This window comes from Eubalaena glacialis, chromosome 3 (assembly GCF_028564815.1).
Source record: "Eubalaena glacialis isolate mEubGla1 chromosome 3, mEubGla1.1.hap2.+ XY, whole genome shotgun sequence".
Taxonomy (NCBI): Eukaryota; Metazoa; Chordata; class Mammalia; order Artiodactyla; family Balaenidae; genus Eubalaena; species Eubalaena glacialis.
This window is the reverse complement of record NC_083718.1, coordinates 160,443,204-160,460,100: the sequence shown is the minus strand read 5'-3', so window position 1 is coordinate 160,460,100 and position 16,897 is coordinate 160,443,204. Positions and strand designations below refer to the sequence as shown.

Below are 16,897 nucleotides of genomic sequence, written 5' to 3'. Positions count from 1 at the left end.
ATTTCAACTAACTACAAAACCCGCGTTTTTGCCACTGCAATTTCCAAACTGTGTTTCAGGGGTTCTTGCTGTTCCACAGATGAAGTCTCTAGGTCTTCTGCCTCCACATCAACCAGATAAGCCTCCACTTGAGGGCACTCTGTGGACAGTTTCCCCATAAGAATTCTTTCGAGGACTTCCCTGGTGGCACAGTGGTTAAGAATCTGCCCGCCAATGCAGGGGACACGGGTTCGAGCCCTGGTCCGGGAAGATCCCACATGCCATGGAGCAACTAAGCCTGTGTGCCACAACTACTGAGCCTGTGCCCTGGAGCCTGCAAGCCACAACTGCCGAGCCCACGCACCACAACTACTGAAGCCCGTGCACCTAGAGCCCATGCTCTGCAACAAGAGAAGCCACCCAATGAGAAGCCCACGCACTGCAACGAAAAGTAGCCCCTGCTCGCCATAACTAGAGAAAGCACACGCGCAGCAACGAAGCCCCAATGCAGCCAAAAATACATACATACATACACACATACATACATAAATATAAACAATGTTCTAAAAAAGAAAAAATTCTTTTGAATATAAAAGGAAGGGGGGAGTCCTGTGACTTCAAAAGAGCAAATAATTTAGAAAACTATTCCCTTAAATCAAGCAGACTCCTCAATATATGACTGTGTTCTTTACCTATTTTTATATGCAGACAGATTTACCATTAAATACGCCATCTTAGTGCTCCTAGTATGCACGTTCTCAGAGAAAATGCTTAAAATGGAAGAAATGCTAGGTATCTGGCAGGAATAACAGTAGTCATGATATACTGAGCATTGGTCCTATGCCATGATCTTGTTTTACAAACATAATCTTATATAATCCCTATAACAGCCCTCCCCAAAGTAAGTAGGTATGTTCCATTTCATATTTGAGAGAACACAGAAGAACTTGACCAAAGTAAGAGGCAGAGCCAGGAATTGATCCAGGTTTGTCTGGCCCTAGAGCTCATTTTCTACATCATACCAAGTCCTGTGAGGATTCATAGGGGGAGCATATTATAACTCACGGGGGTTACAACATGCCCAGCACTGAGCACATAAACCATCTCTACCAGGAGGTGATGACCGGGCAGTGTTTTATTCTCTTCACGGGCTGCAGCCGCCATCTCATTTGACTGTGCCTGTGAGAGAGGACAGCACAACACAAGCACATGGGGGGAATGGCAGTAACTCTAGTCACATGGTGCCTGGGAGGCACAATTTGGTTCAGAGTATTAGATGGCCCCCACCTTTCAGATAGTAGAACACTGAAAGTGGAAAATTCTGAGCTGTTACACCGTTCTCCACAGTTGTTGGCGGCTACCCTGTGCCAATGAGGGGATTCCCTAGAAGTCCGTTAGTTCTCCTTTTTGCTTACTGCTGGCTGACAGGTGAGGTAGGAGGCTCCCTTCAGCTGCCTAGAGGTCTCTGTATCCCATTGCTCATTTCTCACATTATTGCGGCCCCTTCCCTGTGTTTTTCTGCTTTAAACTTTGATTGTCGGTCTCATGAAGTACATAAATTGCTTAAATGCATGACTGAATTTAGTGTGCCACAAATTATGGTAAATTTCGAATATATTTTCTTTTGAAAATCTATCTCTTAAAAGTTATAGCATCAAAATACGTGACATTCTTGTCCTGAGAAAACACAAAAGAAATGGGGGGAGTTTTCATTTTTAAGAGTTGAAACATTTCCTGCACTTGGCACTGGGGAATCACAGGTGGTAAGGGTGGGACTAAGTAGCATGTCATGTGTGGATGTGCAGAAACGTTCGCCAGTGCAGATGGCAGCTAATGCAGAGGGAGAAGCTGATCTGAGGAAAAGATACATCCTTCCCTATATCCTTGTGCACTGCTGCTAAGTCAACATGATTTTTAAGTAGGTCTTTTGTCCATACCGCTGGACAGGAGGATGTATAAAAGTTACACTTGGGTTTTAGCATCCGTTTTTCCAGTAACATTCCCCATTTTTTCCAACTCATCAATTTGGGATTGCTATTTCTGTTTTATTGATATTAAACACGAGAAAGGTAAATTATTGATAACCAGCTTTACTAAACTAATGAATTTATTTTTTTAATCTGTACGTTAAATACACATCTAGCAGTAAGTTATGAACCTAGAAATATAAGCAAACTCCAGAATACTTTCCCCCAAATTTAGTTAGATAAAAATCTTTGGTGAATCAACTCTTTCCTTTCTTCAGCCTAAGTAAAGGAATATTTTTATCTCTGAATTAAATTAAAAACTTCAAATTGAAGTTTCTTTTGAAACCTAATTCTGAATAAAAGTAATAAGTAGAAATTAGAACACTCCCTGACACCATACACAAAAATAAACTCAAAATGGATTAAAGACCTAAGTGTAAGGCCAGACACTATCAAACTCTTAGAGGAAAACATAGGCAGAACACTCTATGACATAAATCACAGCAAGATCCTTTTTGATCCAGCTCCTAGAGAAATGGAAATAAAAACACAAATAAACAAATGGGACCTAATGAAACTTAAAAGCTTTTGCACAGCAAAGGAAACCATAAACAAGACCAAAAGACAACCCTCAGAATGGGAGAAAATAGTTGCAAATGAAGCAACTGACAAAGGATTAATCTCCAAGATTTACAAGCAGCTCATGCAGCTCAATAACAAAAAAACAAACAACCCAATCCAAAAATGGGCAGAAGACCTAAATAGACATTTCTCCAAAGAAGATATACAGATTGCCAACAGACACATGAAAGAATGCTCAACATCATTAATCATTAGAGAAATGCAAATCAAAACTACAATGAGATATCATCTCACACCGGTCAGAATGGCCATCATCAAAAAATCTAGAAACAATAAATGCTGGAGAGGGTGTGCAGAAAAGGGAACCCTCTTGCACTGTTGGTGGGAATGTAAATTGATACAGCCACTATGGAGAACAGTATGGAGGTTCCTTAAAAAACTAAAAATAGAACTACCATATGACCCAGCAATCCCACTACTGGGCATATACCCTGAGAAAACCATAATTCAAAAAGAGTCATGTACCAAAATGTTCATTGCAGCTCTATTTACAATAGCCAGGACATGGAAGCAACCTAAGTGTCCATCATCGGATGAATGGATAAAGAAGATGTGACACATATATACAATGGAATATTACTCAGCCATAAAAAGAAATGAAATGGAGGTATTTGTAGTGAGGTGGATGGAGTTAGAGTCTGTCATACAGAGTGAAGTAAGTCAGAAAGAGAAAAACAAATACAGTATGCTAACACATATATATGGAATCTAAGGGGGAAAAAAGGTCATGAAGAACCTAGTGGCAAGACGGGAATAAAGACACAGACCTACTAGAGAATGGACTTGAGGATATGGGGAGGGGGAGGGGTAAGATGTGACAGGGTGAGAGAGTGGCATAGACATATATACACTACCAAATGTAAAATAGATAGCTAGTGGGAAGCAGCTGCATAGCACAGGGAGATCAGCTCGGTGCTTTGTGACCACCTAGAGGGGTGGGATAGGGAGGGTGGGAGGGAGGGAGATGCAAGAGGGAAGAGATATGGGAACATATGTATATGTATAACTGATTCACTTTGTTATAAAGCAGAAACTAACACACCATTGTAAAGCAATTATACTCCAATAAAGATGTTTAAAATTAAAAAAAAAGTAATAAATAATATCAATGTTGGTGTCTTCTGTTTCTGAATTACATCTAAATACTCATAAACCTCCTTTGCATTTGTTACTGGGCCAATCAACAATAACAAATTACTTTTGTAAAGTTAAAAAAAATAAGGTAAATTATCAGCTTGATTAATTCAGAATCATCAGGATTCTCTAGTATGTTTTTCTAACAGTACTTGTTCCCTTTCGTTAAGTTGCAAACAGAGCAAGGGCTCAAATATATAATAAAGCAACTCTTCAAAGGATCCAAGATCAGAAAAAAGGTAAAACGTGTTGGTAAGGGAGATTTCAGGGGTGTAGCCTCTGGAAAAGGCACTTAAGAAATGTAGCTTATCTTTTCAGTATTTTTTTAAAACAACACATATACGTATGTATTTTAACTGATGGTTTATTTGGATTAAGATTTCCCTCTTAGAGCCTGAATTATCAGTAACATAGGAAGACAGACGAGAAACCAGTATGAAAGGTCAAGAGACAGTGAAAGTACAAGATTTGAATGAGGTAAGAAATAAAAAGATCATTTTCAGTTACATTTTCTAATACAGATGAGGCAGACTCCATAAGGTTGCTTAAGAATTACTGAAAATAGACAAAAGGTATGGTAAATCTACATCCTATGATTGTGATCAGTGGTTACAGAAAACCTTCCAGGATTAGTCATTCAGGAAGGAGCCCATTAAAAATGTATTTAGGATAAACTAGTATGTTGAAATTGTAAGGATGATTTAAAGGTGTCGTCCAACTAAAGAGTAAATGTGAAAATTCAGAACAATCCAATAATAATATAAACTGCCATTTACATATACTTTGTACAGTCGAGGTGCCCATCATTATCCGTATTTTTCAGAGGAGGAAACTGAGACTAAGAAAAGTTAGGTAACTGGCTCAGGGTCCCACTGTTGGTAAATAGTAGGACAGATCTGGTAGGACTCTCTTCTGACATATCATTACACAATTCCCAAGTTAGAGAGTATAGACTTGTCAAGTTCATACTGCTCCCTGACCGGCCAATCCAAATATGCAGTTAGTTCACTTGACAGGTTTGCTCTGCCAGTGGAGAAGATTCTGCAGCTTCATGGCAATATTAAGGAAGTTCTCTCGATTCTCACTCTGTATTCACTAGGCTGCATTTTGACCTCAAATTAAGTTCCTAATAGGTTCTTGTACACAAAAGAAAATACACTTTGGCAAGTCTGAATAAAGTAGATATTAAAAGTAAGGGCTAGGGACTTCCCTGGTGGTCCAGTGGGTAGGACTCCATGCTCCCAGTGCAGGAGGCCTGGGTTCGATCCCTGGTCAGGGAACTAGATCCCACATGTATGCTGTAACTAAGAGTCTGCATGCTGCAACTAAGAAGTCTGCATGTCGTAACTAAGAGTCCACATACTGCAACTAAGGATCCTGTGTGCCGCAACTAAGACCCGGCACAGCCAAAATAAGTAAATATAAATAAATAAATAAATAAATAAATATATAAAAATAAAAATAAATAAAAAATAAATAAAAGTAAGGGCTAGACAGTTTCATTGGTGAATTCTACCAAACATTCAAAGAAGAATTAATACCAATCTTTCTCAAACTCTTCCAAAAAATAGAAGAGGAGGGAACACCTTCAAATTCATTTTATGAAGCCAGCATTACCCTGTTACCAAAACCAAACAAGGCACCACAAGAAAAGAAAATTGCAGACCAATTTCCCTGATGAACATAGATGCAAAAATCCTCAACAAAATATTAGCAAACCGAATTCAACAATACATTAAAAGGATCATACACCATGACCAAGTAGGATTCATTCCAAGGCTGCAAGGATGGTTCAATAGCTGTAAATCAATCAGTGTGATACAACACATTAACAAAATGAGGGATAAAAATTATACGATGCATCAATAGATGCAGAAAAAGCTTTTGAAAATATTCAACATCCATTTATGATAAAAACTCTCAACAAAGTGGGTATAGAGGGAATGTACCTCAACATAATAAATGCCATATATGACAAGACCACAGCTTACATCATACTCAACAGTGAAAAGCTGAAAGCTTCTTCTCTAAGATCAGGAATAAGGCAAGGATGCCCAGTCTTGCCACTTTTATTCAATGTAGTATTGGAAGTCCTAGCCAGAGCAATCAGAGAAGAAAAAGAAATAAAAGGCATCCAAATTGGAAAGGAAGAAGTAAAACTGTCACTATTTGCAGATGGCATGATATTATACATAGAAGACCCTAAAGACTATGACAAAAAACTGTTAGAACTAGTAAATAATTCCAATAAAATTGCATACAAAATCAATATACAAAAATCTATTGCATAATAACAAACAAATAACAAATATCAGAAAGAGAAATTAAGAAAACAATCACATTTACAATTGCATCAAAAAGAATAAAATACAAAAGAATAAAAATAGGAATAAATTTAACCAAAGAGGTGTAAGACTGAAAACTATAAGACATTGATGAAAGAAATGAAGAAGACACAAATAAATGGTAAGATATTCCATGCTCATGGATTGGAAGAATTAGTATTGTGAAAATGTCCATACTATCCAAAGCAATGTGCAGATTCAGTACACTCCCTATCACAATTCCCAATGGCATTTTTCACAGAAATAGAACAAATAGTCCTCAAATTTGTCTGGAACCACAAAAGACCCTGAATAGCCAAAGCAATCTTGAGAAAGAACAACAAAGCTGGAGGCATTATGCTCCTTGATTTCAAACTATCTTAAAAGCTGTAGTAATCAAAACACTATTGTATTGGCATAAAAACAGACACATAGATCAGTGGAACAGAATAGAGAGCCCAGAAGTAAATCCACACATATATGGTCAATTAATTTATGACAAAGGAGCCAAGAGTATACAATGGGGAGAGGACAGTCTCATCAATAAATGGTGCTGGAAAAACTGGACAGCTATATGCAAGAGAATGAAACTGGAGCACTATCTTACATCATACACAAAAATTAAGATGGATTAAAGACTTGAATGTAGGTCCTAAAGCCATAAAACTCCTAGAAGAAAACAGGTGGTAGGTTCCTTGACATCAGTCTTGGTGATGATTTTTTGGATCTGACACCAAAAATAAACAAGTGGGCCTATGTCAAACTAAGAAGCTTCTGCACAGCAAAGGAAACTATCAATACAATGAAAAGACAATCTACCAAATGGGAGAAAATATTTGCAAATCATATATCTGACAAGGGGTTAATATCCAAAATATATGAAGAACTCATACAACTCAATAGCAAAAAAAAATTGATTAAAAAATGGGCCAAGAGTCTGAATAGACATTTTCCCAAAGAAGACGTACAGATGGTCAACAGGCACATGAAAAAATGCTCAACATCACCAGTCATCGGGGAAATGCACATCAAAACCACAATGAGGTGTCACCTCACACCTGTTAGAATGGCTGTTATCAAAAAGACATGAAATAACAAGTGTTGGTGAAGATGTAGAGAAAAGGAAACCCTTGTGCACTATTGGTGGAGATGTAAATTGGTGCAGCCACTATGGAGATTGGTGCAGCATATTATGGAGATTTCTCAAAAAATTAAAAATAGAACTACCATATGATCCAGCAATTCCACTTCTGGGTATTTATCCAAAGAAAACAAAATCACTAATTTGAAAAGATATATGCACCCCCATGTTCATTCCAGTATTATTTACAATAATAAATACATGGAAACACCCCAAGTGTCCATCAAGGGATGAATGGAAAAAGAAAATGTGGTATATATACACAATGAAATATTATCCAGCCATTAAAAAATACTGAAATCTTACCATTTGCAACAACATGAATGGACTTTGAGGGAATTATGCTAAGTGAAATAAGTCAGACAGAAAGAGATAAATACCATATGATCTCACATGTGGAATCTTAAAAAAAAAAAATTACAGAAAATCATGGATGTAGAGAACAGATTGGTTGTCGCCTGAAGCAGGGGGTTGGGAGTGGGTGAAATGGATGAAGGAAATCGAGAAGTACGAATTTCCAGTTCTAAAATGAATGTCATGGGGATATAATGTACAGCATGGTGACTATAATTAATAAGATTGTATTACATATTTGAAAGTAGGGGAAAAATCACAACTATGTGTGATGATGGATGTTAACTGAACTATTGTGGTGATCATTTTGCAAAATACACAAATATTGAATCATTATGTAGTACACCTGAGACTAATATAATGTGCTATGTCAATTATACCTCAGTTTTTTAAAATAAAATAAAAATAAGAGCAAGGGCTTATAAATTAGCCTTGGTTTGAATCCCAGTCCTGACTGTGTGACCTTGCACAAATTACCTAATCTATCTGAGCCTCACCTATGTTCTCTGTAAAAAGTATATAATAATAGTTCTAATCTCATAGGGGTACTGGGAAACAAAATTAGATAATACATGTAAAGCATTTACTATAATGTCTGACATACGGTAAGCACTAAATAAATAGTAGTTGCTCTCATTATTTTTGAAATTACTATTATTATTATTATTATTATTATTATTATCATCAATTTGGTAAGATAACAAAAATTCCTTATATTTGGTAGGTGCTTAAAACTTACAAAATACTTTCAATTTGACTCCTACTCTGATGGCTATAATGTACGTAGGACAAGTATTAGTTCCATTTTACAGTTGAGAAAACAGGCTTAGAGAGGAAAACCTATCTTACGAGCTATGGTACCATGAACTATTTTTTCCCAAGTTTGTCTCTCCCCTAGATGACTTTATAATTGTTTAGGCAGAAAAGTATTATCAGAACTTATAGTATACATGATTATTGTATATAGAATTAATTATGTAAAATACTTTTTGCAGATATTGAAAATGAGCCAAGAAAAAATTGAAATATTTGAAAGTGAGTTGTCAGAAGAGAGAGAAAGGAAAAAGCAATTGACATCTGATCTTAATACTGTGCAGAAGGCTTTGAAAGTTGAAAGCGAGGTATTTTGCCATTCAGGATGTTATTTTCCTCTTTTTGCATTTGTAATTTAGGGATTTCATGTTATCATTCATTTTTATTTTAAAATAAATTGTAGCTATAGAATATTATTTATATCAGTAACAATGGGGTGACTGTTGTTTCTCCAGACTGAGTTCCAACACTACCCAAAAAGAGTCCTTTAAGTAGAAGGGATTTGATTATTATGGTGGTCATAGTGGCCTGGACTTGTCTCTTCTTTTAACTGCTGGTCCTACCATCTTGGAAAAGTCTATCAGGAGACATACCAGCCTATATTTGGAAGAGAGACCTGGAAGTGAGTTCATGGAAGTCTAGATCACTAATTTAGAGGATGGTGACAATCAGTTTGCAGGGTGGGTGAGAGCTAGCACAATACTCTATATCCCATGCTGATGACTTATAGGAATTTTCCATGAAATGAGGTAGGACATTGATACTACTTGCCCTCTTGCTATGGTTTTGGGTGGCCACCCCCTACCTTCTTTCCTTTTTGCCCAATGCCTTCCTCATCAACACTTTCCTCCCTCTCTGATCTCAAGCCTTTAGGAATATACCAAGTAGCTCCTCTCCTAAATAAATTTTATGTCACCTGTTCCTTCAGAGGGCACCATGGCCTGACTCTCAGGCCCCGTCATCCACCAAACACTGCATATTCCATGTCATCAGTGCAGAAATTTGATTAAAATCTACATCTAACTAAAATGTTTTCTCTCATGAATATGGAAAAAAAATCAGAGGATTAGAGGAAACACTAGTTGATTAAGTCACTGAATATGCATTATTAAGTAAGACAGCGTAATTTGTAGTGAAGAACACAGTGTTTGAAGTCAGTCAGACAGTTTGAATCTCAACTTTTCCACTTACTGGCTGTATGAATTGAGGCAAATCACTTTAGTTCTCTGAGCCTCAGTTTCAATAACCCTACCTTATGGGGTTGTCACAAGATTAAAGGTAAACCACATAGCACCTGTCCTATAAAAAGTAACTTTAAAAAGATACATTTTAAAAGAGGTAATATAACTAATGCAGGAGTTGCTGAAGATTTACCTCTATATAAGCCTTGCGTAAAGTAGGGATAACTAGAAACCCAGTCTTTGAACCTGTAAATGATAGAAATTAAGAATGCTTATGGCATGTGACCATCCATAACCATGGCCGGTCCAGGGCTGCTTTCTGCTGCCTGGGTGCCTTGTCCAGAGCCAGGGCCTTAGGCTTGGCCTCCTACAGGGCACACGGAGCCCAGTTCCTGGTTGTCTATGGGAAGGAGCTCTTTGACAAGACCAACAAACAACACTTCTTACCCAGCCTGACCCTGTTAGGGTTGCCCCTGTGCAGAAAGCCCCTCTGGGCCGGTTGCTGCTAGCTTCTAAAACTATCTTATGCTGCACCAGCTTTTACTATCAGGCTCTGAGTGGAGACCCCAGTGCCCAGACTTTGGCCACTGCAGGAGGGAACCTGCTACTCTTGGGCTGGCTTGCCTTGGCTCTTTGAGCTTCCTTGTGTTTAATTTCTGGGTACTTTTTTTCAGAATTGGAGCAGGGAGGGCATTAAAAGAGAAAGGCAAATTTAGAAAAAGAATGCTTAGTTTAATTGATTGATTTAAGGAATCTTTGCTTTACTAAAGAAAGGAGTCTGTCTACCAGAGGACAGGTTGAAATATTTAAAGCAAAAAATTTGTCAGAATCATTTCAAAGATTCCTTTTTAGCAATAGTATACCTTTTCTACGGAAAGTCTTATTTTATTCTACTAAATATTGTCATTTCTTAATCAGGAATTGCAAAAATCAAAGTCAGAACTTATATGCCTTTATAATGAAATTCAAAGTCTTCCAGGGGCAGCAGAAGACAGAGACGATTTTTTAATAGCGTATGACCTGCTACAAAGAGAGAATTCTGAATTAGAAACAAAGGTGAGACTAAATTATTACGTGTTTAAATGTTTGATGTATGACATATCTTTTATGAGGATAAGATAAAAAGAAACTAATTTCAGTAAAAGATAACTTGGAAATTGGAGTTTCTTTTATTATTATAGAATAAATTGCCTTATAGTGTGGATTATAAATCAAGCTGTATTTCAGAATAAATATTCAGACTTCAGCCAGTACTTCACTCTTAGGATTAATCTATAAATTTTTTACTTTAAATAAGCTTCCCAATGGCTCAGTTTTTAAAGCACATATTATAATGTAAAAGGTGAACTCAAAAATAGAACTATCATATAATCCAGCAATTCTACTTCTGGGTATATATGCAAAAGAATTGAAAGCAGAGACTTGAACAGATATTTGTATACACATATTCATAGCAGCATTATTCACAATAGCTAAAATGTGGAAGCAACCCAAGTGTCCATCAATGAATGAATGATGAAGCAAAATGTGGTATATACATACAATGGAATATTATTCAGCCTTAAAAAAAAAAAAAGGTATTTCTGCAATATGTTACAGCATGGATGAACCTTGAGTACATTATGCTAAGTGAAATAAGCCAGTCACAAAAAGACAAATACTATTTGATTCCACTTATATGAGGTACTTAGAGTAGTCAAAATCATAGAGACAGAAAGTAGAATGCTGGTTGCCAGGAGCTATGTGGAGGGAAAACTTGGGGAGTTATTTAATAGGTATAGAGTTTGTTTTACAAAATGAAAAAAGTTATGGGAGTGGATGGTGGTGATGGATGCACAACAATGTGGATGTATTTAATACCACTGAACCGCACACTTAAAAATGGTTAAGATGGTAGATGTTATGTTTTTTATATTTTACCACTATAAAAAATGCAAAAACAGAGGTTTACTAAAATGTCTTCAACTTTAAAGACTTAGAATCAAAGCATCTTTCCCAATTATACTGAAAACTAGGCTTATACTTAGAATTCAGAAAATGTTTAAATGTCCCAACCCCAATTCATTCCCCAAGTATAAAATGGCACTACCAGATGAGGGTTAGTCCAACACTAAATGGAGAGACTGCCAGTAGTGTAATTTCTAGAGTTCTACCTATTAGGTTATCATCAACTCCTGGTTGAAAAATTCCCTTCCTCAGTCACTCTCTTGATGTTGATTAAAATGGTAGAAAGGACTAAAGGCTTGAACACAACAGTTAAAATATATTGAGTTATATTTTAATACCACATGTGAAGTGGAAGACTAAATCAAGGCCAAATTTATCCTGTATGAAGTTGTTACCCTGAAGTCAGGGAGTAAGTTGCTGAGGGATTGGGACATAGATCAAATAGTATGTGACCTAAGGAGGGAAAGGTCCAGCAAATAGGGTTCGCTGCCTGGGAGGATAGATATGTAGGGCACATCCTACATCTAAGCTTTGTTTTGGGGACCTTGTCAGCAAGATGAGTTTTCATCACAATGTACAACTGAAGGATCTTGTCTTTCAAAATATCATCAGAAAACTTAACATAGAGAATGAAATGAAGTGAGAAGAATACAGTATAAAACCAGAGATCCAGATCACTGTCCTGGTAATCTGGTTTTCTCTCCCTCTCTTTTAAAAGACTTTTTATTTTGAAATAATTTCAGACTTACAGAAAAGTTGCAAAATAGTATAAAGACTTTCCATATACTTTTACCCCTCCTAATGTTAACACCGTACCACATTTGCTTTATCAGCCTCTCTCTCTTGCATCACACACACACACACACACACACACACACACACTTTTCCTACCCTCAGAGAGTAGAGACATAATATTCCTTTACCCCCAAATGTTTCCATGTATGTTTGCTAAAAACAGTGACATCTTTTTATCACAGTACAAGTCTCAAAATCAGGAAATTAATATTAATATAGTACTATTATCTAATCTACAGCTTGTATTCAAATTTCACTAATTGTCCCACTCTATAGCAAAAGGACGTTTTTTTTTTTCCTAGTCCAAGGTCCAATCCAGGACTGTACATTGCATTTCATTGTCACATCTCAAAACCTCCTTGAATCTGCAACAGTTCCTCATTCTTTGTTGTTCGTGACTTTGCTATTTTTGAAGAGTACAAATCATTTATTTTGAAGAATGTCCCTCAATTTGGATTTTTCTCATGTTTCCTCACAATATAATTTAGGTTACATAATTTTGGCAGGAATACTACAGAAGTGATGTTATATCCTTCTCAGTGCATTGTATCAGAAGACAAAAGGATATCCTTTTGTTCTATTTACTCTGGGTATGGTACTCACTGCCAGATTTCTCCACTGTAAAGTTATTCCTGTTCCCTTTGCAGTTAATAAATATTTTGTGGGGAGGTACTTTGAGACTATATGTATTCTGTTTCCATCAAAATTTTACTCATTAAAAGTTTCAATTTTGAAGCTTTGATTCTTTAGTTGTATTCCAGTTTCTCTTTAGAACATAGAGTGCTTTAGACTTAAAGGTAGTCTTGCTAAGAGTGGCTTTAAAAAATTGTATTTTATGTATTTACTAAAGCCCCTGTTTTATAGGCTGTGGTTTTATTTGGGCTGGAAAGGGGTGTGTTCATGTAGGCCAGCTTCCTCAGTTTACAGATACGAACACCAGACTCGGGATATTAAACAACTACCAAGTTGCCTGGTGATTCTCAGCCTAAGCTCTGTCCTCCCTACTCTAGGGCCTCAAGCATGAAGTGGAACAGTCAACTGAATACTTTATGGTACTTGAATATGGCTGATGATGAGACTGAGCTATGTAACCAGGATAAAATTTTGGTAGGGAGGAGCCTGTGGAACAGAGTTGGTCCTGTTGCACAGCACCTGTGCCATGAAAGGTCCTATGGATTTACCTTTCTTCATGATAAAGAGCAAAGCTGCCCACCTACGATATCCACCAACTTTGTCCTGTGAGAATCCAGAATACCTAGAAAGCACTTAGTGTCAAAGTCACCTTCCTCTTCAGAAACCTTCAGCAAGTCTCAGTTTGCTAGAACATCAAGTCTAAATTCTGTTTGGCTTTCTTTACTTCTTAAGAAACTAACATTTACTATTTTTAATGTTTAAATTTTTACAGTGACTATAAAAATCAGTGATGAAGTAGCATTTTGGAATCTGTTATCCTGCTTACAAAAATAATGCAAGCTCATTAAGGAAATTCTTGTCTTTCAGGTCCCTTCATAATCTGATCCCTCCCCCTCAATCTTATTTCCTCGGCTCCTCATCTTGTAGCCTCTACTCCAGTAAGACCATCCTCCTCACTTCTGCACAAATACTCCATACTCAGTTCCACACTATACCTTTGACCATACTGATCATGCTTAAAATACGCTATAGTCTCTTCTTCACCTGCCCATATCTTCCCACCGCCTAAGCTCCAGTGTAAAACCAGCCTTCTCCCTGGAGAGGTTATAGTCCGTATAAGATTATATGGAGTTACGGGATTATAACCCGTATCACACACTGTAATTTTTCTTCAGAAAATTGAAAAGGCCTAGGAGACCCAAAGGATTCCTTTAAGGAACCTAAATTGATCTTTAGAATTAAATCCATTGTGTTCTTAGAATCAAACATAGTAACTATTAAAAACTTTGCATTTTCAGAGAGGCTCAGAATGGGAGTCAGGCAGGTTTTTGTCTATCTTCGTGCAATACTTGGAGAGGGATTCATCTTCCATTCTCGGAACTGTCCCCCATCCACCCTTTCTACTGCCTTCTGGAGGCATTCTTTCATTTTATATGAAGATATAAAGAGCAATCTTTGAGGAAAGGAATCTGTTTGTCAAAGAACAAAACAAAACAAAAACCTGAACAAATGTTTTGCCAAACCACACAGCAGAGCAGTGATTCTCAAAGCATCCACTTGCATCAGAATTACCTGGGAGACTTATTTGAAATGCGAATTCCCATTTCCCAGCCCAGACCACTGATCTGAATCTCAGGAGTGGGGTGGCGATGTGAGACTGCATTCTTTTAACTCCTCAGGTGATGCTCTTATTCACTAAAGTTTGAGAATCACTACGATAGTCTGGGAGCCCTTATATGTTCAAGTGTTTCCAAACAAATAGGAGCAGACTGGAAGAAATATGTTCTCTGTAATGCGTAACTAATATTGTTTCTAATGGTTTCTTGCAATAGTATATTATTGCTTTTAGGAATCAATGAAGTACACTCAAAACTTGAGAACAAAAATATGTGATAATAATGTAAAAGCTCTAATAGAGTATTACAACTTTTTGCTTGTTAAAAGATAGAACAAAACCCTAAACAGCACTCTGGGAAGCTAATCCCAGAGACCAAAAATACCCCCTTTTTTTAAAACCATGGACTTACACACTCTTGTGCCTATGGCAAAAATGGATTAGATTATGTAACAACTGCAAATTGTTTAATTGGAATAAGACTTCAATTTGGATGTCAATTTATACTATTTAAGCCAATAATTATTTAAGCATTTAATGGAATCAATACACTTTTTTCACAGGCATGCATAAGAGTATGCAAAATAGAATATTTGTCTTTTCACTTAACTTTACAGGTCTTGAAGCTTTCACAAGAATTTGAGCAATTAAATCATTTTACTGTAGGGAGAAAAACTGCAGCTGCTAATTTAATTACAACTGAAAATATCTGTAAAGATCTTGTGTCTAAAGTACCAATTTTGGAAGTAGAGATTCAAAGCCCAAAGGAAGAGAGAGAGGAGCTCTGGTAAACTGAGAAAATCCCATATCACTTGAATTATTTGGGGGGTACATTTTATTTGGCTTGATTATTATAAAAATTTGACATTCATTTCCAAATGATGTGCATAGAAAAATTGGTTCTAAGAATTCCCCAGAAAGTTTGTTTTTTGGTATGTTATTACATTTTTAAACTTCTTTTCCTGCTTTTAAAAATAAATACATGCTTTTTTAGAAAATCTGGAAAGCATGGAAAAGTATAAGGAGATTATAATAACCCATAATTCCCCCCAGGGAGAGATGTTAATGTCCTTATTTTTCTTTCTTGTCTTTTTTCTGTACACATACGTATATATGTATTTTTTAAATAATTAAGACTATACTTTGCAGAGAGGTTTGTTTTTTGCTATTTTTATTTAACATTATGTCTGATAATTGTTTTGAGAATTTTCTTTCTTCCTTCCTTCCTTTCTTTCTTTCTTCCTTTTTTGCTGCTGTTGTTGTTAATCTTGCCCTCTAACTCTTATATTTCTACTTTTCCACCAAAAGTATCTTACACAGAAACTTTTGAGACTTAGACAAATGCATTACTGTGTTTTGGCACAAATACTAATAGATGCAATCAAATTTTGTCTGGGCAAAAACCTAGAAATAGATCATCCAATGGAAACAATAGATGTCAGTTTTTACTTATATACCATATTAAAGGATACCTTCTCAGTGAACTGAGAAAATATTGCCTAGGTGTAGCCAAATTTTTATCTTTGTAAATGTTCTAAAATAGAAGAGATTGTTTTGCCAGTTTTGGGCCCCTGAATTTTATGCCCTCTTAAAAACTGGTTTTAAGTTTAGAGTGAGCTCTAAGTCCAAGATTCGCAGTCATGAAACCTAGTTGCAGAAGTGGGAAGAGATACTGGAGAGATGGTGGAGAACAGGTGTAGTAGTGGTCACAGGAGCAAAGAACCAAGAAGCCAGGTCACAACATATAGGTTTGTTGTATGGGGGAAAAAGTCTAGTTTTGAGCACAAGAATAGTGTTATAGGGCTTTTGAGGGAGATAGTCCTAGTAACTCTGCATGAGATGAATTGGAGAGGAAAGACAGACCAGTTAATCTGGATATTCGCCACAGATGAAGAAATAGTAGTCTAGATTAAGTAAGTGGCACTGGAGATGAAATGGCCAATCTGAATGCTTTTCAGAGAAAAATTTGACATTAATAATCAAAGCTGACAAAAATCCACTCAGCTGATTTGGGATAATTGGCAGAGATACTTGCCCCAGAGAGCAAGGCTGTGGCCTTAATTCATCTGGAGGTGGAGAACCTTGCCATGAAAAAGATACTGGACTTCAAGTAAAGAAGTCCTTGCTGCCACCTGTTTCCATGACTTGGTCCAAACTGCTTCCCATCACTGGGACTGTGAGAAGTGAAGTCTACATATCTGCCATATGTTTTCCTCTCTCCTCTTCTCATAATGTTTCCCTGCTTGCTTATCTTCTGTGCCCTACTTCCCAGCCCCCCTTATCACAGACCCATTACACAATCACATTCAGCAATAAATTGCATATCTACCATGTGCCAGGTACTGTAGGTAGATACTGAAGCTACAAAATAA

General features: G+C 36.8%; 1 protein-coding gene and 1 pseudogene across 3 annotated transcripts in view; both read left to right on the top strand.

The window, feature by feature from the left end:
- CCDC30 (coiled-coil domain containing 30) overlaps positions 1–16,897 on the top strand; it is a 162,959-nt gene that overhangs the window by 62,743 nt on the left and 83,319 nt on the right. Inside the window, exons 10-11 of one of the 3 annotated variants that reach the window (XM_061184381.1) lie at positions 8,537–8,662; positions 15,143–15,312. The exons of the other annotated variants lie outside the window; for them this stretch is intronic. Coding sequence (XP_061040364.1) covers positions 8,537–8,662; positions 15,143–15,312 — 296 coding nt within the window. The remainder of the gene's footprint in view (positions 1–8,536; positions 8,663–15,142; positions 15,313–16,897) is intronic. 3 annotated transcript variants of the gene reach the window in all.
- LOC133089057 (transmembrane protein 256-like) lies at positions 9,013–10,172 on the top strand (annotated as a pseudogene).